The sequence below is a fragment of the Puma concolor genome, chromosome B1 (genome assembly GCF_028749965.1).
Source record: "Puma concolor isolate L17-30 chromosome B1, mPumCon1.1.hap2, whole genome shotgun sequence".
Classification (NCBI taxonomy): domain Eukaryota; kingdom Metazoa; phylum Chordata; class Mammalia; order Carnivora; family Felidae; genus Puma; species Puma concolor.
Window position 1 is genome coordinate 168,002,406 of NC_141670.1, and position 21,127 is coordinate 168,023,532.

General features: G+C 36.6%; 1 protein-coding gene and 1 long non-coding RNA gene across 3 annotated transcripts in view; one reads left to right on the forward strand and one right to left on the reverse strand.

The window, feature by feature from the left end:
• The window catches only part of LOC147582016 (uncharacterized), a 36,539-nt gene extending 27,875 nt beyond the window's left edge, over positions 1-8,664 (reverse strand). For both annotated transcript variants that reach the window (XR_015250485.1, XR_015250486.1), the window contains exon 1: positions 8,635-8,664. This is a non-coding gene — a long non-coding RNA (uncharacterized LOC147582016). The remainder of the gene's footprint in view (positions 1-8,634) is intronic.
• GABRA4 (gamma-aminobutyric acid type A receptor subunit alpha4) overlaps positions 1-19,156 on the forward strand; it is an 81,479-nt gene extending 62,323 nt beyond the window's left edge. The window contains exon 9 of the mRNA XM_025921362.2: positions 9,765-19,156. Within this exon, the coding sequence (XP_025777147.1) occupies positions 9,765-10,298 (534 nt within the window). The 3' untranslated portion in view covers positions 10,299-19,156. The remainder of the gene's footprint in view (positions 1-9,764) is intronic.
• Positions 19,157-21,127: the final 1,971 nt, after the last annotated feature.

The following is a 21,127-nucleotide window of genomic DNA, read 5'->3' on the forward strand; positions in this document are numbered from 1 at the left end:
CTGCTTTGGTCTTCTTCTTCAAAATTACTTTGGCTATTCGGGGCCTTTTGTGGTTCCATATGAATTTTAGGATTGCTTGTTCTAGTTTCGAGAAGAATGCTGGTGCAATTTTGATTGGGATTGCATTGAATGTGTAGATAGCTTTGGGTAGTATTGACATTTTGACAATATTTATTCTTCCAAACCATGAGCAGGGAATGTCTTTCCATTTCTTTAAATCTTCTTCAATTACCTTCATAAGCTTTCTATAGTTTTCAGCATACAGATCCTTTACATCTTTGGTTAGATTTATTCCTAGGTATTTTATGCTTCTTGGTGCAATTGTGAATGGGATCAGTTTCTTTATTTGTCTTTCTGTTGCTTCATTGTTAGTGTATAAGAATGCAACTGATTTCTGTACATTGATTTTGTATCCTGCAACTTTGCTGAATTCATGTATCAGTTCTAGTAGACTTTTGGTGGAGTCTATCGGATTTTCCATGTATAATATCATGTCATCTGCAAAGAGCGAAAGCTTGACTTCATCTTTGCCAATTTTGACGCCTTTGATTTCCTTTTGTTGTCTGATTGCTGATGCTAGAACTTCCAGCACTATGTTAAACAACAGCGGTGAGAGTGGGCATCCCTGTCGTGTTCCTGATCTCAGGGAAAAAGCTCTCAGTTTTTCCCCGTTGAGGATGATGTTAGCTGTGGGCTTTTCATAAATGGCTTTTATGATCTTTAAGTATGTTCCTTCTATCCCGACTTTCTCAAGAGTTTTTATTAAGAAAGGGTGCTGGATTTTGTCAAAGGCCTTTTCTGCATCGATTGACAGGATCATATGGTTTTTCTCTTTTTTTTTGTTAATGTGATGTATCACGTTGATTGATTTGCGAATGTTGAACCAGCCCTGCATCCCAGGAATGAATCCCACTTGATCATGGTGAATAATTCTTTTTATATGCCGTTGAATTCGATTTGCTAGTATCTTATTGAGAATTTTTGCATCCATATTCATCAGGGATATTGGCCGGTAGTTCTCTTTTTTTTACTGGGTCTCTGTCTGGTTTAGGAATCAAAGTAATACTGGCTTCATAGAATGAGTCTGGAAGTTTTCCTTCCCTTTCTATTTCTTGGAATAGCTTGAGAAGGATAGGTATTATCTCTGCTTTAAACGTCTGGTAGAACTCCCCTGGGAAGCCATCTGGTCCTGGACTCTTATTTGTTGGGAGATTTTTGATAACCGATTCAATTTCTTCGCTGGTGATGGGTCTGTTCAAGCTTTCTATTTCCTCCTGATTGAGTTTTGGAAGAGTGTGGGTGTTCAGGAATTTGTCCATTTCTTCTAGGTTGTCCAATTTGTTGGCATATAATTTTTCATAGTATTCCCTGATAATTGTTTGTATCTCTGAGGGATTGGTTGTAATAATTCCATTTTCATTCATGATTTTATCTATTTGGGTCATCTCCCTTTTCTTTTTGAGAAGCCTGGCTAGAGGTTTGTCAATTTTGTTTATTTTTTCAAAAAACCAACTCTTGGTTTCATTGATCTGCTCTACAGTTTTTTTAGATTCTATATTGTTTATTTCTGCTCTGATCTTTATGATTTCTCTTCTTCTGCTGGGTTTAGGCTGCCTTTGCTGTTCTGCTTCTATTTCCTTTAGGTGTGCTGTTAGATTTTGTATTTGGGATTTTTCTTGTTTCTTGAGATAGGCCTGGATTGCAATGTATTTTCCTCTCAGGACTGCCTTCGCTGCGTCCCAAAGCGTTTGGATTGGTGTATTTTCATTTTCGTTTGTTTCCATATATTTTTTAATTTCCTCTCTAATTGCCTGGTTGACCCACTCATTCGTTAGTAGGGTGTTCTTTAACCTCCATGCTTTTGGAGTTTTTCCAGACTTTTTTCTGTGGTTGATTTCAAGCTTCATAGCATTGTGGTCTGAAAGTATGCATGGTATGATTTCAATTCTTGTAAACTTATGAAGGGCTGTTTTGTGACCCAGTATATGATCTATCTTGGAGAATGTTCCATGTGCACTCGAGAAGAAAGTATATTCTGTTGCTTTGGGATGCAGAGTTCTAAATATATCTGTCAAGTCCATCTGATCCAATGTCTCATTCAGGGCCCTTGTTTCTTTATTGACCGTGTGTCTAGATGATCTATCCATTTCTGTAAGTGGGGTGTTAAAGTCCCCTGCAATTACCACATTCTTCCCAATAAGGTTGCTTATGTTTATGAGTAATTGTTTTATATATTTGGGCGCTCCGGTATTCGGAGCATAGACATTTATAATTGTTAGCTCTTCCTGATGGATAGACCCTGTCACTATTATATAATGTCCTTCTTCATCTCTTGTTACAGCCTTTAATCTAAAGTCTAGTTTGTCTGATATAAGGATGGCTACTCCAGCTTTCTTTTGGCTTCCAGTCGCATGATAAATTGTTCTCCATCCCCTCACTCTCAATCTACAGGTGTCCTCAGGTCTAAAATGAGTCTCTTGTAGACAGCAAATAGATGGGTCTTGTTTTTTTATCCATTCTGATACCCTATGTCTTTTGGTTGGCGCATTTAATCCATTTACATTCAGTGTTATCATAGAAAGATATGGGTTTAGAGTCATTGTGATGTCTGTATGTTTTATGCTTGTAGTGATGTCTCTGGTACTTTGTCTCACAGGGTCCCCCTTAGGATCTCTTGTAGGGCTGGTTTAGTGGTGTCAAATTCCTTCAGTTTTTGTTTGTTTGGGAAGACCTTTATCTCTCCTTCTATTCTAAATGACAGACTTGCTGGATAAAGGATTCTCGGCTGCATATTTTTTCTGTCTAGCACACTGAAAATCTCGTGCCAATTCTTTCTGGCCTGCCAAGTTTCAAAAGAGAGATCAGTCACGAGTCTTATAGGTCTCCCTTTATATGTGAGGGCACGTTTACCCCTTGCTGCTTTCAGAATTTTCTCTTTATCCTTGTATTTTGCCAGTTTCACTATGATATGTCGTGCAGAAGATCGATTCAAGTTATGTCTGAAGGGAGTTCTCTGTGCCTCTTGGATTTCAATGCCTTTTTCCTTCCCCAGTTCAGGGAAGTTCTCAGCTATTATTTCTTCAAGTACCCCTTCAGGACCTTTCCCTCTCTCTTCCTCCTCTGGGATACCAATTATGCGTAGATTATTTCTTTTTAGTGTATCACTTAGTTCTCTAATTTTCCCCTCATACTCCTGGATTTTTTTATCTCTCTTTTTCTCAGCTTCCTCTTTTTCCATAACTTTATCTTCTAGTTCACCTATTCTCTCCTCTGCCTCTTCAATCCGAGCCGTGGTGGTTTCCATTTTGTTATGCATTTCGTTTAAAGCGTTTTTCAGCTCCTCGTGACTGTTCCTTAGTCCCTTGATCTCTGTAGCAAGAGATTCTCTGCTGTCAGCTATACTGTTTTCAAGCCCAGCGATTAATTTTATGACTATTATTCTAAATTCACTTTCTGTTATATTATTTAAATCCTTTTTGATCAGCTCATTAGCTGTTGTTATTTCCTGGAGATTCTTCTGATGGGAATTCTTCCGCTTGGTCATTTTGGATAGTCCCTGGCGTGGTGAGGACCTGCAGGGCACTTCCCTTGTGCTGTGGTGTATAACTGGAGTTGGTGGGCGGAGCCGCAGTCAGACCTGATGTCTGCTCCCAGCCCACCGCTGGGGCCACAGTCAGACTGGTGGGTGCCTTCTCTTCCCCTCTCCTAGGGGCGGGATTCACTTTGGGGTGGGGTGGTCTGTCTGGGCTACTTGCACACTGCCAGGCTTGTGATGCTGGGGATCTGGCGTCTTAGCTGGGGTGGGTAGGCAAGGTGCACAGGGGCAGGAGGGGCAGGCTTAGCTTGCTTCTCCTTAGGTGATCCACTTCAGGAGGGGCCCTGTGGCAGCAGGAGGGAGTCAGATCCGCTGCCGGAGGTTTGGCTCCGCAGAAGCGCAGAGTTGGGTGTTTGCGCGGAGTGAGCAAGTTCCCTGGCAGGAACTGGTTCTCTTTGGGATTTTGGCTGGGGGATGGGCGGGGAAGATGGCGCTGGCGAGCGCCTTTGTTCCCCACCAAACTGAGCTCTGTCGTCCGGGGGCTCAGCAGCTCTCCTTCCCTTTGTCCTCCAGCCTTCCCGCTTTCTGAGCAGAGCTGTTAACTTATGACTTCCCAGACGCTAAGTCGCGCTTGCTGTCGGAACACAGTCCGTCAGGCCCCTCCGCTTTTTGCAAGCCAGACTCGGGGGCTCTGCTTGGCCGGCGAGCCGCCCCTCCGCCCTGGCTCCCTCCCGCCAGTCCGTGGAGCGCGCACCGCCTCGCCGCCCTTCCTACCCTCTTCCGTGGGCCTCTCGTCTGCGCTTGGCTCCGGCGACTCCGTTCTGCTAATCCTCTGGTGGTTTTCTGGTTATTTAGGCAGGTGTAGGTGGAATCTAAGTGATCAGCAGGACGCGCGGTGAGCCCAGCGTCCTCCTACGCCGCCATCTTCCTCAAGGTCCTCCACATTTTCTTTATCCATTCACCAGTCCCTGGAAATTTGGGCTATTTCCATAATTTGGCTATTGTTGACATAAACATTGGGGTGCATGTGCCCCTTCGAATCAGCATTTTTGTATCCTTCAGATAAATACGTACACTTGGGTGAGGAATAAAACAATACTCTTAGCTTCTCCTGGAACAGGGTGGTTTGAATGTAGGTGAAGAACCAGATTGGTGAGTGGTGGTATCAGTCAAATGTCTACTTGTGTTTATGATTCTTTTTTTCCAGTCACTTTAGACTGATCCTATCTCTTTTGCTTTGGGTCAGTTCTTTTTTTCTAGGCATATTCTTCAAGTCTATGCTTAATTTCTGTGATATTTATAGTAGATGTCATGATAGTAGATGTCATGAGAATATAATAGTATATGTGGCCTGAATATAATTTTTAAACCATTGAAAATCGGGGCACCTGGGTGGCGCAGTCGGTTAAGCGTCTGACTTCAGCCAGGTCACGATCTCGCGGTCCGTGAGTTCGAGCCCCGCGTCGGGCTCTGGGCTGATGGCTCAGAGTCTGGAGCCTGTTTCTGATTCTGTGTCTCCCTCTCTCTCTGCCCCTCCCCCGTTCACGCTCTGTCTCTCTCTGTCCCAAAAATAAATAAATGTTGAAAATAGAACTCATACAAACATGAAATGGACATCTGTCAAAGTTTTGTCCAACTCATTAATTAATAAGGGAACCACATAAATAGTAAAACTGGTTTGAAATCTTTTTCAGGACTAAAAGTAGTCACTTCAAAGAAAAAGAGTGCTAGGATAAATACCAGGTTAGATATAGAAGTAATTAATATCATACCGGGCAACAGTGATCTTTTCTACTGGACTGGAGTCTACAAGTTAAAGTCCACAGTGTTTGCACTTGAATCCAATATTACACAGCAAAATCAAGGTCAAGTAAATTCCCCTACATGCTTAATAATCCTTGGGTGGGCTTATTAAACAATGCTCCATATGACATTGAAAGAATATGCTGTAGTCCTTTCTGATTTCCAAGTCTTGAATAAGCATTTTTTTAAGTTCATTTATTTATTTATTTTGAGAGAGAGAGAGAGAGAGAGAGAGAGAGAGAGCCAGGGAGGGGTAGAGAGAGGGAGAGAGAGAGAATCCCAAGCAGTCTTCGCACTGTCAGCGTGGAGCCCGACAAAGACTTGAACCCAGGAACTGTGAGATCATGACTTGAACTGAAACCAAGAGTCGGATGCTTAATCCACTGAGCCACCCAGGCACCCCTAAGTCTTGAATAAATTTTTAACAGTGTTATTGGCTATTACAAGTACTTAACTGACTCAAATACATAGGTGTAGTTTGTTAAGTTTTTAATGCCTCCACATTTGTTTATTGAGGGGCTGTACAACATGGTAAAAACACTTCAGTAAGTCACTTACTGTATGACTTCCAGCAAGTTATAACCTCTCTGCTCTACTGTCTTCTACTGTAAAGTGAGGAACTGCAATTTTAGAATTTCTCCCAGTTTTAAAATACAGTTGTTTTTTAAGAATGGGATTATAAAGGGCAAAATATCTTGGTCCTTTAGCTGGTGTCTGTAGTTAGGCAACAGGGCCCCCTAATGGTCTTTGATGAATTCTGGGTAGGTTGGCCTTCCACTTATCCCAGAATGTCTGAGAAGTTCTCCTCACTAGAAGTTTGGCAATATCTTATATTAGGACCCTTGATTTAATTGGTCTAAGCATGTTATCTAGTGCCACAATAATACTGCATAACAAATAAGTACAAAATTTCAGTGGCATACGTAAACATTATCTTTTAATCTCAGGCCTGTGAGTTAATTGAAAAGTTCTGTTGATCTTTATTAGGCTTGGTTGGGCAGTACATCCTTTCTCAGCTGAGAAAATTCATGTGTCTAGTGGTCATCTAGCTGTTGGATGACCTGGGCTAGCCTCACTGGGGTGACTGGCTCTGTTCCAAAGGATCTTTTCAGCAGTCTAGTCCTAACTTGTTGTTGACAAGTGGTGTTGATGACAGTGTTTTGAAAGAGAGTGGAAGCAAGAAGTCTTAAGGCTAAGACAGAAATGGCATACCATCATTTCTGCGACATACTGTTGGCCAGAAAAAAGTTATAAGGAAGACTGTGGGGGAAATAAACTCCATCTCTTGATGGGGGAGGAATGGGAAATTCATATCACATGGGGCATGACTATGGAGAAGGAGGAAAAATTGGTGCAGTTTTTGTATTTAGTCAAAGATACAGAACATGATTCACATTTGGGATTTCAGGAAGTTCCAGAAAGATACTGATCTGGAGGGAAAGAAGACAGAATCCTATAAATGTTCTTGCACTTTCTTCTGGGGCCCAGCTAAGTCACTTACAGTTAGTTTCATTCTTTCAGGTCTTACTTTTAAAATTCATTCAGCAGAACTAGAGTTTTGTGGGTTTGGGGCTAATTACTCCATATTACTGAGGCAAGGTCATTCTTAGTACTCTACCAAGCGCTCCGTGAATGGTGAGATTTTGCGGTCTGACTGGTGGGAACAGGCATTATTTCTGGCTTTGTGTTTCAGGTACTTTCTTCTCATCGTTTTAGGGCATTCTTTTTATGGCCAGGTAGTACTTCACTCTCAAACTGATCTGTGCTTAGCAAAATAGTCAATGGCTACTCTCTGATTTTTGGAGTTCTATCTCTCTCTTATTACCTACTTATTATGTATGTATGTATGTATGTATGTATGTATGTATGTATTTATGTACACTTCTCTGTTACTTTTTCCTGTGAATTCTAGCCATCTTGATTTCCCCAGATTTTCAGCTCCAACTCCTCAGTTCAGGGAATCTGTCATATTTCTCCTGGATTCTCCTCTCCTCTACCACAGCATGGAAACACTTTCAAGTTTGTTTCTTCTCTCTTGATGATTATGATTTTATGTCATCCAGGGCTCAGAGTCTTCAAAAAATAATTGTTTCACATATTTTGTCCAGATTTTCTTTTCTTTTCTTTTCTTTCTTTCTTTTTTTTTTTTTTTTGTCATTTATACAGGAGAGTAAATTCAGTCCCTCTTATTCCATTTTGACCAGAAGTAGAAATCTCTAATTCTTAGAATTTAGTTTTTGGATTAATATGAGTTTTTAAAGATTTGGGGCAACCTAACTTCTGGTGGAAGAAGACATTATGCAAATATCAGATTATACTTGAAAAATATGTTTCTTTCCTGTTTGTTTAATTGATCCTTTCTTACTCTCTTCCCTTCCCTTCTTAATATATTCATCATTTTACTACAGTTTAATCTTCACTATATTTTACTTTTTGTTATATTTTTGATTGTATTGTGTGTGGGTATGCATCTTGTCAATGATAGGGGTAGCTCTCTTAATGTTGTGGATATAACTTATCCTTCCGTATATTCTTCACTGTGTGTATGACATTTCAAAGTTAATGTTAATCAATTAACATTATTCCTTTACGTAAAAAGAGACTCAAAATCTGAGGATTAATTGACATTTACAATGTGCTTTGTAGAGGAAAAGTGTAAAAGTGCAGGGTAAACAATGATACCTTCAGCTTTTTTTTTTAAGTTTATTTATTTTTGAGAGAGGCAGAGACAGCATGAGCAGGGGAGGGGCAGAGAAAGAGGAGAAAGAGAGAATCCCAAGCAGACTCCGCACTGTCAGTACAGAGCCCCATGAGGGGCTGAAACTCATGAAACCATGGGATTGTGACTGAGCCGAAACTAAGAGGTGGACACTTAACCGACTGAGCCACTCAGGCTCCCCTGGTATCTTTAGCTTTTATGTTGATGTCGATTTTGGTTTCAATTTTCTCCACCAAAATTAGGTGTCATATGTTAGACTACAATTTCTCATGAGTTTGACTGCAACCTGCTTAGAAGAATACTCCAGCCTGACATGAAGAATACTTTGTAAACCTCTCAGATCTTTGACTCTACATTTTGTGAGGCTTTTACTCTTTCTCTACTTAGCAAATTCGCAGTCATAATTCACAAATATATTACATATGGATTAAACACATTCAACCTAGTTGATGGGTGTGGTATTGAAAAAGGATTCTATTTGTAGAATAAACATTTCTCCGTAAAATGAGCTTTCAGTTAATTGTATGTGATATTATCTGTGACATTTCTTGTATACTGTCTCCTTCTAATCACCCACCTGTGAGCTGGTCTTCTTCCTCTCTCTCTCACCTCTCCTTCCTCCTCTTTTCACTCACCACCTATTTCATAAAATGGTAAGAGGAGAAGGTATACAAAGTAATTACAATATACCCTTAATGTAGCTTAGAATAAACATAATTAAAGAGGAAACATTTTTGCAAAAAACTCATGGTATATTCTAAAGACAGACATGACTATTTTGGGAATCATTTGAGCAATTATTTTCCTTCATTAGCATGGACAGTCTATAGTTGGCTATCCAGTTACTTATCGTGCCTGTCAGAATATAAGGAGAATTAATTTTAAACTTTATCATGCATCTTTATTCAAATATAGTCTTGTTCTACACATAAAATAAAGGGATGAGAAAATAAATGGATGAGTTCCATTTTGATTTAAATACTCTTTATTGGTAAATAGTTTGAATTCAGATATTTATGCAATGATACGGTGATGCTGTTTATATGTCTAATATAAAATTTTGTTTAAAACTAGTGTTCCTTTGTATATTCATTATTGTGGTGAAAAAATAAAACGCATTAGGCCTTCCAGATTTTATAATAATGTGTGTGCGTCCATGTAAGATTATGAAAATAAGTTTCAGGGATTTGGAAATTTAAGCTTTTGGAGTTTCCTTTTTTCAAGGAATGTCATGCACATATATATGGTTGTTATTGTTTTTCTGTGCACAAGAGTAAGTACAGTTCTTGCTGTTTATAAAACAGTCATATAGAAAACTCATTGAAGTGTATACAACCTATCACAAAATATCATTTACAATAAAACTGAAGAAAGTTGTATCGCTATCTTCATGAACTTCTCAAATAAAATCAAGCATAACTCTAGTTTAGAGCTCTAATAGCCAAATCTTTCTATAGATTTGACTTCTGACCATTTATAAGACTGGAAATATTTTGAAATAGAAGATTTTGGATTCACTTTCAAATGTATTCATGTTTTTTTTTTCCTTAGGTATTTTTAAGCTTTTACAGTAAGCTGAATGGATATCGTATATGAGTAAACATTTATATCATAGAAACAACTAATTTTAGTTATTTGTTCCCTTTAATTTTGTATTAATTTACATAGGATGACATAATCATTGTAATTTTTAATATACCTTTTCAGAACACAAATGCCAATCTGAATATGAGAAAAAGAACAAATGCCTTGGTTCACTCTGAATCTGATGCTGGCAACAGAACTGAGGTGGGAAACCATTCGAGCAAATCCTCCACAGTTATTCCAGGATCTTCTGAAGGCACATCGCAGTCTTACTTAGCTTCCAGTCCGAACCCATTCAGCCATGCGAATGCAGCCGAAACAATATCTGCTGCAAGAGCACCTCTCTCTGCTCCTCCCTCTACTCCTGGGAGAACTGGGGACGTGCCCCAACAGGCTTCTGCTGGACCTGCTTCTACCCAGCGTGTGTTTGGATCAAGACTGGAGCGAATTAAGACCACTGTTAATACCACAGGGGCTTCTGGGAAGTTGTCAGCAACTACTCCTCCTTCTGTCCCACCGCCGTCTGGGTCTGGCACAAGCAAAATAGACAAATATGCCCGTATTCTCTTTCCAGTAACATTCGGGGCATTTAACATGGTCTATTGGGTTGTTTATTTATCTAAGGACACTATGGAGAAATCAGAAAGTCTAATGTAATTTTGTCGCTAGAATAGTTTCCTAAAAGATGATGACCTTAATACAGAATGCCTTTTTACATGTTTTTAAAGATAAACCATTATTCTTTATTAAAATAAAAAGCCTATGTAATTTTTACATTCAAAAACAATCCAAGCCAGTTATTGGGAGAGTTAATCCAACCCTCAGTGAAGAGAGAGTGAGCCATCTTTCATTTCAGAAAAATGATTTGAATAGAATCAATTCAGCATTCAAATTAGATGAAATACAGACCATCCTGGAAAGTTGGGACAAGAGAAATAGGGCTATTAGAGATACATGGTTCATATTTATGCATTGGAATTTGAAAATAGACTATGACATTTTTAAATATACACTATGAATATCAACCAACAACCCTAAATTTCCCAGTGGCGCTGCCCTTAATCAGAATTGTTTATTGGATATCCTATGCGGTGACCTTTGGAGATTCTTCTAGTATCAGCAAGAAAAGGACTTTCTCTGTTACATGAAACATTTTTTAAAAGGAAAATGGAACAAAACAAATACTGACTAATAGAGTGAAACCTCTGCTGCGTCAAAAAACAAAAACAAAGGCCAGCGAAGACATGTTCCCTGTCTTATGTTGGTCAAACAGGACTTAAAACACTTGACTTGAAAAATCTGTGCTTTGAGCCAAAGTTTAACTCCTTGTATGAATTCTTTTTGACAGTAGTTCATTCAGTTATGTATTATTTCAACATATAGTTATTCAGAGCCTACTGTGTTCCATGCACTATGCTAGACACTGTCTCTCTAGGAAAGCTCTTTCACCTTAACCTATGATATTACTTGAATAGTAGAACAGTCAATGCATGCTAATGAACCATAAACTAGCAGAGAACATTGCATTCTTTAATGGAAGAAATTTATTTAGAGTCTGACAACATATTGAAAACATCTGTTTCTCCTATACCGATAGAGGGTAACATGTTAGCACAACCTTAGCAATTGACTTCAAAATATAGGAAAATGTGTACAGATGGTTCTCTAAGTAAGAAGCACTGCCTACCAGAGAATAAAACTCTGGGCACTGTAAGATCCTATAAATTATCTGTCTCAAATTTGATCAGAATAGTAGGATAGAATTTGATCAGAATCATCACAATTAGGAACTCAATACAAGGCCTTTTAGATGCTTTTCCAAACATAGATCTATTTTGGCTGGTGAAATGCTAATCTTCTGGGAAGTTTTTGTGTCTGTAGTTTTGTATTTTTGGGAAGTTTAGTGTTTTGGGGGGGCAGGTTTTGTACAGTATCACAACTAGGGTGAGTATTTTAAAATTAAAAGAGTAGCTGAGGAATGGAGTAAAGAAGAAAACTCATAGCCAAGGGGTAGGATTCTGCTGACTCTGTTAATGCAATTTATCAGGATTTTCATGTACTGACTTTTCTTTTTCATTAGGTAGGCTTAACAACTTAATTAAATTTCTTGCAGCTGTCTTATGACACTAAATCTAGGTCTAGTTTTTTGTTTTGTTGCTTCCAGATTTTTCTTCTATTCTTCTTTTTTTCCTGATCTAGGTTGTGTGAATGAATGTATTCTGGATGTTTGGGGGAACATTTTGATAAAAATGGCCACTTTCCAAGTAAAAATCTCTTATTTTTAGAAAAGAAATATTAATTAATTGACATTAGTCTTTCAGTTATTACATTGCCTTGGAATGATTGTATATGAGAACTGTAAAATGTGCAAATGCCAAATATTGTGAGTCATATCTGAGGATACCTTTTTTTGCTATCACTCTAGGTATATCCTAGAATCACTAACAATTTTAAGGCTGAAAGATGCTTTAGAATTCATCCAATCCAAGCCCTCATTTATAAATTGATACCAGTAATATGAGGCCAAATAAAATTTGTACATATGTAAATATTTAATGAAGAGTAGTACTTGTATAGAAAAGCTTATCACAAATTATTTTATGAATGTAAGTAGATTTCTAGCCTTGAGGACAATTCTTGAAATTGTGGTTGGAAGCTATGATTGTTTATTATTCCAATGAAAAGACCTTATTTCTTTAGTGAAGAATATACTCCTTACTTATTCATTGGCCTATTCTTAAGAAATATCTTATTGGCTTCCTTTTTAAAAAAGAAATTCTTCTATAAATTTTACAGATTTTAAAGGGATAAAAATCAATGATATTAGATTTGTAGACAAGGGATCCAGGTGAGCCTATGGTTTTTTTTCTTTGTTTGTGAAGAAGATTTTAGGACAAGTCAGGTGGCCCAACAAAGAGAAAGGGCAAAATTAACCAAGGATTACTTTTTTTTTTAATTTTTTAATGTTTACTTATTTTTGAGAGACAGAGCAGGAGCAGGGGAGGGGCAGAGAAAGAAGAAGACACAGAATCCAAAGCAGGGTCCAGGTTCCAAGCTGTCAGCACAGAGCCCAACCAGGGGCTTGACCCCACAAGCTGTGAGATCATGACCCCAGCTGAAGTTGGACGCTTCACCGACTGAGCCACCCAGAAACCCCTAACCAAGGATTCTTAATTGTTAATTTAAAGAATAAATTGATCAGAAAGGAAGTCTAATGATTAGTACAAAAAGGGATTATTTCATTTGTACACAATGTTCATAACAATAACAATAATAATAATGCATATTTTATTTTCCCTAACTGCATTTCATCAAATTAAGTCATAGTTAAATATTTTATTTTGGTCTTCATTCCTATCTCTCTAATAACTCATAGCTACATTAAACAAAACACTTTTATGAAGGACCAGTCACTTTTCACCACGAGCAAATCTTGCAAGAGTCATTAGGAGCGCTCAGAGTCTTGGTAATTTGTGAAGAATTCTGGCTCAGAATGGTGACTTTGTATGGCTCTATCTTTTAAAGATGAAATTCAGAATTTTCTTATTCAGAACCAATATCTATTTTCTAGCTTTCAACTCCAAGTTGGTTACTAACTCCTACATAATTACTTCCAATTTACTCCAAGCATGACTAGGTATAATAATATATTTATATGATTAATCTGCAGCTAAAAATGACTTGCCCTTGTTAATATACAGAGTATTTGAACAGTGTATATTTTAAATCGGACCCCACAAACCTTGAATTAGAGTAGGCAGAAAGTAGAGTCACTCTCTTACCGATGGAAATGAATCATAGAGAAGCCAGTGACAAAGACTACAGCAAGGGGCTGGAATTAACTTTGAAAGGTCATTTTTCAACCACATCACCTTAGCAGTGACCATGGTTCAAGCAGTAAGTATGATATTGCTTGTGACTTATTTTACCCATGAACTGGTCAATTCTGCCTGACCTAGAAAAAAATCCCCACTCCCCACTCTCCCATTTTCCAATGGTCCCCTCTTCTAGATTTGTGAAAAAAACCTCCAGTGACAAAAACACCGGGTGGAGAAATGGGTGACCTAATTTCAAGTTCTGACTCTATTGTGGTTTTAAACAAGTCACTTAACCTTGCTAGGCTTGATTCCTTATGTATAAGAGAATGGGAGGATTAAATAATATCTAAGCTTTCTTTTAATTTTAATGTTTTCTGCTTCTCATAGTACACTAAATACAGGCATATTCTTAGAATGGATTACACTCAATATATTAGAATAGGTACACTCAATACTTTATGCCACAAATAGATGTTTATGGGGGAAAAGAAACTGATTTGGTTTCACTGCTTAATTACTCCAAGTTTGTGACTTGAATTAAACGACAGTTCCCTGACCTTAAAAAAAGAACAAAAACAAAACAAACAAACAAACCAACCCCTCTCCATTTAGACTAGATATTTTCTTCTCTGTGGAAGATTTTACTCTTAAAAACTAAAAAAAAATTGGTCATTTCTCTTTTCTGGGTTGTTATTCATCTTTGCTAAATGGGTTCCTGCTCCATTTTAGGGACTGTGCTGATTTTTAGATATACATAGAGAAATGAAACTGGTTCCTTTCCTTTTATGTGGTCCCAGTCTGGTAGTGATAATAGATGTGTAGATGAGTAGCTATGGATTGTAGGAAGTGCTTCAGTAGTATAGAGGAGGGCTAAAACTAGGGTGATATGCGTGAGCCCTCACCTGAAACAAAAAATATATAGAAATCAGTAATCAGGATAAATGCTATTTTGAAAGAGTATTTAAAAAAATCAAACTTGATGCAAAAACCTATGATTAACAAAATACCCAAATTTTAAGTAAATATAGGATCAGTATTAATATTTTTTTTCTTTTGCATCAGGCTTTACTATTGTGCAGCATGGTGCTGATACAGAGGGTGGAAAAGGATGCACATAATTTTTTAACTTGGTTCATAGTGTGGAAAAAAGAGTGATGGCAGGGAAGGCTTCACAGAGATGATATTGAACTGAATTGTGTGGAAAAATTTGGAGTTCCAGCCCCTTTGCCTACTTCTACAAACAAACAAACAAACAAACAAACAAACAGCACATTTTTTCCCACCACCTGAAACATGAGGAACTCTTACCACAAGTGGTTCCAGGTAATAGGAAGAAGGTGAGTTAAGGGAAGTGAAAGATGTTCATGTAGGAAAGACCTGTTGGGACTGGATTAGAGAGTTTTGTGTAAATTAAACAGATCGGGTTTGATCCTGGATTAGTGGCAATTTATTGAAAATCTTGCAGTATAATAAGATGAAAATGAATATGCCAGGCTTCTATTTTAGAGAAATCACTTGATTGCTGTACGAGCTGTGGAAGGAAGGGCCATGAATCTGGCAATAGTACAAGAATTGAGAAGTCTCATTTTTCTTTTCTCTCTCAGTTCATCTTTGCATTTCATTTCTTTTTTTAAATCCCAATGACTTCATTGTCATTTGTGGAAATGATACATAATTGTTAAAAGTGAAGGCAGGCATTGCAGAAATGTACAGTCTCAACATTTCCACCACCAAGAAAGTGTTAATATTTCATGAATATCATGCCAGCTACTTCTGTAGAGATACGTGTTTGTATAGAAGAATAGAGCGATCAAAAGACAGAATTTCATAAATTTAGGAGTCAAGTATTTCACATGTGAAAGTTGTTAAATAATTTAAAAACCATTAAATTTATGTTATCTAAATATAAGATGGAAAAAACTATGGTAAAACTGGAGAGGTTGTTGAAAGTTAGTGTTGAATCAAGCAACACATGTCTTTTTATTCCACATTTCAGTCTTTATTTCAGGAAAGTTTTTATCCTATGGTGTGTCTAAGTAATTTTTCTTTCCAAATGCTAATTGTGTTAAATCTCTTTTGCCTGTATAACTATTTATAATATTCTTTATCATCAATTTTGAATTTTTAAATTTGTTGTCAACTTTTGTCAACCCTAACCCAAGTGAGTATTCAGTTGTGTTTATTCTATTTTGTGACCTCTTATGTAATTTTTAACTTCATAATGGTTTTATTTTTTCCATTGCTTTCTTGGTCTGTGCCATTTCATTTTTTCATTTCTTTCTACTACTTTTACAATCTATTAAAATGTATCTTTTCTTTGAGCTTTTCACTCTAATGTTAATGAGATCACGCCTATAATTTATTTGAGACTATAAGTAAGTACTTATATAAACTTTTCCTCTGTTTCCTGAAAAAAAAAAAATGGTCTCTGGTATGAACTTCCTTTGCTTTTTCATTGCGTTTTTGCTTCCTTTGCCTATGTTTCAGGCTGATTTCTTTCTATTAATCACTGAATGAAGCCAGCTATTTACTGAACTCTATGTGGGCAGTGGTGGGAGAATGAATCAGAGCAGCCCACAGTAGCTATTTAAGTTTCAGGTTTCAAGCCCACCTCCCCAAATCTGTTTTAGTTTCTGCCCAGGGACCATATTTTTCTCTATTTTTGACATTCGGTGCTCCACGTGGCTCACAATGTAAAACTCCCTCAGTTTTACTTTCTCTGTGTTGTTGGCCCTCTAGTGATTGTCTCCTCTCCCTCCCATCTCACACTTAAATGCTAGTCGTCTGGATTATCCAGCAGGCTGTTTCACAACTATCAAATGTAGTCTGTCAGCATTTTTTTCCTTATCCCCATATTCCACCATTTGGAGATATATAATTGGAATTCTCTGGAGACAGATTTTGTTTTTCTCTTGCCTGTCCACTTTCCATCTCACGGAGGCTTCAAACAGTCTTTGAAGAATGTCTCAGAACTATGACACTTTGTGTAATCTACATTCTATCCAAGATATGTGCCAGTGAATGTCTTTTCTCCTGTTAGTGCAAAATATGTCCCTGTTTGAAAGCTATTTATCATAATTTGTTGCCAATTACTTATAATTACACATGTGGTTTCATTTTCTTTTTTTTCATTTTTTTTTATTATTTATGTTATTTTTGGAAGTATTTCATCGGAGAGCAGTAAATTATAAATGCTTTTATTTCACCATCTTAAACTGAATCATCATCTATCATTTATATTTCCATTAGGCCAGGGTTGACCAGAGTGTCTTTTACTGATATTTTTTGGCTGACAACCAGAGCTATGTGGTTTTCCCCTTTTGTATATCAGGTGTCACTGGAATCAGATAAGAAACCTGGATTAAATCTGTGATAACACAGTCAATAGAAAACACTTCCCTTTAAGGGAGGGAAAGGAAATTATAATAGTAAGAAATAAATATTATTGCAGTTAACCTTTGACTGACATATTCTCTTTTACTCTTTTGTATTTGTGAGCAGTATGCGGTATTCCATCCATGCGGATGTGTGCTGATAAAGTGGAACGTGAATGTTTTCATTTTACTGATTATGTATACCGTTTTCTAGTTCAAATATACACTCAATCAGAACTTTCATATTTCTAGATATGTAAAATTATTGTTGGTTGATGAGATAGAGTTTTATAACTTTAAGGGAGTTTTATTGGAAAATGAATCAAAATCTAGTCTTCAGGTAAAGTCATACTTGATGCTATAAGACATTGAATGGACATAGTAAACAGGAGGTTAAATTGTCCGCTTGTTTATTCTTTAATGATGAAAGATCCTTAACAATGTTATGTTAAAAATGTTGAGAACTGAAGAAGAAAAAAATACTCTGTTTGGTTTTTCAATTGTAGTGTTGCACAAACAGGAAAAAAAATCTTAGCTGCTTGCTCTTTGAATAATTTTAAATTGTGTAGTTGCACAATTAAAAGTATTCCTCATTCTGGGAGTATAGAAAAATAATAATGCATATTTTATCATATCATGAAAACTAAATTTGTTATCCTTTGAGCTTCATTATTCTTGCTCAATCAGAATAGCAAATAATAAAGTGCGATAGTTTAAACAGTTTAAAATTTGTCAAGAGATACAGGTGTTTTGATTACATGGGAAGACAGTTTTCTTACAAAGTACACACTTTTTGAGCTTATAGAAATCACATTTGTCCTGTGAAATTGATGATTTTATTTTATGTAAGAGTATTACATAGTAATTATGATTTTATTTTTGCAAATTTGTTTTTTTTATCATTTTATTTATTTTTTCATCATGATATGTATACTCTTTAATCCCCAGGTTTTTACACATTTGTTTTAAAAAGAGGGAAATATTGGCTTTGTATTTTAAAATAATTCATTAGGAAATTATTATTTTTTTTAATGTTTGAGAAAGAGAGAGCCAGAGCATGAGCAGGGAAGGGGCAGAGAGAGAAGGAGACACAGAATCCAAACCAGGCTCCAGGCTCTGAGCTGTCAGCACAAAGCCCAACACAGGGCTTGAACTCGCAAACTGTGAGATCATGACCTGAGCTGAAGTTGGAGGCCCAACTGGCTGAGCCACCCAGACGCCCCAGAAATGATTTTTAATGACCTTAAAGCAAACTTCTCTTGCTTCTCAAAGCTAAACTTAACTATTCATGGTAATAAACCTCCTTTGCTTGTTAAAACAAAATTGATATGTGAGCATAATATTCTGGAATAATTCAGGTTTTGATTTTCCACTAGAGGATGAGTATTTAAAAGAATAAGCATTTAAATTTCTATAAAATTTGATCATAGATACTTATATTTTAAGATAACTATGTTGGAGCTAAACTCTGGGATCATTAAAATGCAAACATTGTATCTAATGCATTTTTTTCTATTTAAATTTAAAACAATAAACATGAATATCTTTGGAATTGTTTTTTGCTTTAAGAACTTTTTTCTGTACATAAATATACTTTTTTTAAATTGGCCACAGTATTGTTTTGGACATGATATTTCACTATTGAAGTCTTCCCTCATTCGTGAATATTCCTAGTTTTCACTTACCTCTAATTCCCTGCGTGACCGATAATGTTGTCTCGATTGTAGTTTTGCCAAGTTTTCATGGTCAGGAAAATTACTTGTGGGTGATATGGACCTGAAGAAAAGTTACAGGGCCCATGATATCTGATGTGGTGTAATAAAAACCTCACATATGTGGTTTTGATTGATTAAAGGGAGATCAAATGTATCTACATGTCATTTTTATTCTGATGCATCCAAATGAATACAGTATAGCAATCTATGACTTAATTCTAACTCGTGAGACCAAAGTAAATTTCTAAGAAACTGAATGAAGTTAACTTACAAAAATAAGTGAGCTTATGCTTTTCAATATCTAGCTCAGACTAATAGGTGTAATTATTTTGATGAGATGAAATGCTTTGAACACTCTGATGCTCTTAATGAAAGTTTTAGTTTTGTTTTTATATTTTATAATGTATCATGAAATATTTTGAATGTAACCCTCCTTGTTCTGAAACAATTGTTTTCTGAAGAAAAATTTAGGCTTTTCGATTTGTATTGTTTAAAAAAGAGAACGCACCTGAGAGGAAAAAAGGACCACAGATTTTCCACAACACATACAAAGACACACACATTCCTGTATGGATACATAACTAATAAAATACATAGTACATGTAGTATTCTTTTGTTGTTGTTCGCTTTTATGACATAGTAATTAAATCCCTTCCATATTTAACTGTATTTGTTCATTTATGGACTGAATGTTCGTGTCTCTCCAGCATTGCATATGTTGAACCCTGTCCCCATATGATGGTATTAGGAAATAGGGCCCCTGGGAGGTGAGGTCATGAGGGTGGAGTCCTCATGAATAGGACTCATGTCTTTATAAGAGTCACTCGAGCCTGCTTCCTCTCTCTGCTCTCTGCCATGTGAAGATACACTGAGAAGTTGACTGTCTGCAGCCTGGAAGAACTTGACTGTGCTGGCTCCCGGATCTTGGGACTTCCAGCTTCGGAACTGTGAGAAATACATTTCTGTTGTTTAAACCACGTAGTCTATGGTGTTCTATCAGCCAAATCTAAAGGGAATTCTCTACTCCTAGGAGACCATTTCTATTAAAATTTTAATATTTAAAGTGTGTAGCACCTTTGTTGTGTAGTGATTTGTGCAATGCTTTTTTCCCCCCATAGATCACACTGAGCACCAGATCCTGTTTCCAATGGAACTGAACACTAGATAGAAAGTGCCTGCCTTTTATTTTCAACATAATATTACTTTATAATATTCAATACTGATAATAGAGAATATAAAATAATGTAGAAGGAAGAGGAAGTCAAAATCAAACAGAACTATTCTCAAACACAAATATAAATAGAGATATAGGACAAATAAATTAATGGAACACATAGAGGTATTATTACTTTTCAAGATGGATTACTTCAATTGCTTAAATTATCCTAATTTAATTCGTTCTTATCCTTTGTGAATAATTTCTACACAGTTCATTTTTGAAACAGAATAGTTGAGAGTTAATTTTCTTTCTGACTAATTGGAAGCTGGAGATCACTCCTGGCCGCTTGATTATGAAAAACACTGGGGTATTTCAGTAATCATGAACTTGGTTGCCATGTTTCCTAACCTATATTATCACCCCCTGTGCATTCTGAAAATTAATTTCTCTCACAAGAAATATGACATGAAAGTCTTACCTATATTCTAGCATGATTTCTTGAAGTCTACACCCCTCATGTGAGTACTTAGATGCTATCCCTCTCTTTTGATTCTGGAAAATGTCAAATATTGTCATCTATTTCACATTGGTTTGGCTAATGTTCTCATTGGAAAACTCTTCAGGGTAACATTCATCAGCTTGGTATTCTAGGCAAATGGATTCATGAATTTGTATCATTAGTGTTAAGATAAATGCTAATCAGTGGCATTATTTATTAAGTAAGGACCATATGTCTGCTTGTGGAATAATATTATTGTCAAGATGCCCCACGTGCATTTATCACTTGAAAACTAAACAGACTGATACATGTGTACTCTTAACAGGGGAAGATATCTCCATTGGCACATTACTCCAGCATTCTGATACATTTCTATTTCTTCCTTGACTTCAGTTTCCTGCATTTTCCCTACTAGTCCATAGTGTAAACATAATATAGTATGATATCAAAACTCCTTCCCTTGTAGTTTATGGTATCCCTAGCAGTGCCATGGAGAGAACAAAAATCCCTTTTCTTCTGCCTGCAAAATGGAAAAGGTAAAGGCATAATTCCATTTTTGTATATTTTCAAGTATATACTTTTCTAACCAATACATCATACAATATAAAACACTCTAACATAAATGAGAACAATATTTTTTTCACTCATAAGTAAGACTAAGTCTAATGTTTCTTTTAGTAGAAAAACAAATATGAGGTAAAAAGCTATTACTCTTTATTTTGGAAAAGGTTGCATTGTGAATAGACTAATACCTCTGGCCACTCTAAGAATAAACCATACAGAGAATTGAAAATGCCCTGTAGAGATTGTGCTAACTGAGTTACTCAAACACTCCCTCAAAGAGCAGACTTAAGATGCTGGCATTCCTCATAAAGGTTGAATGATACCTAATTCATTTTTCATTATACAACTACTCCTTGC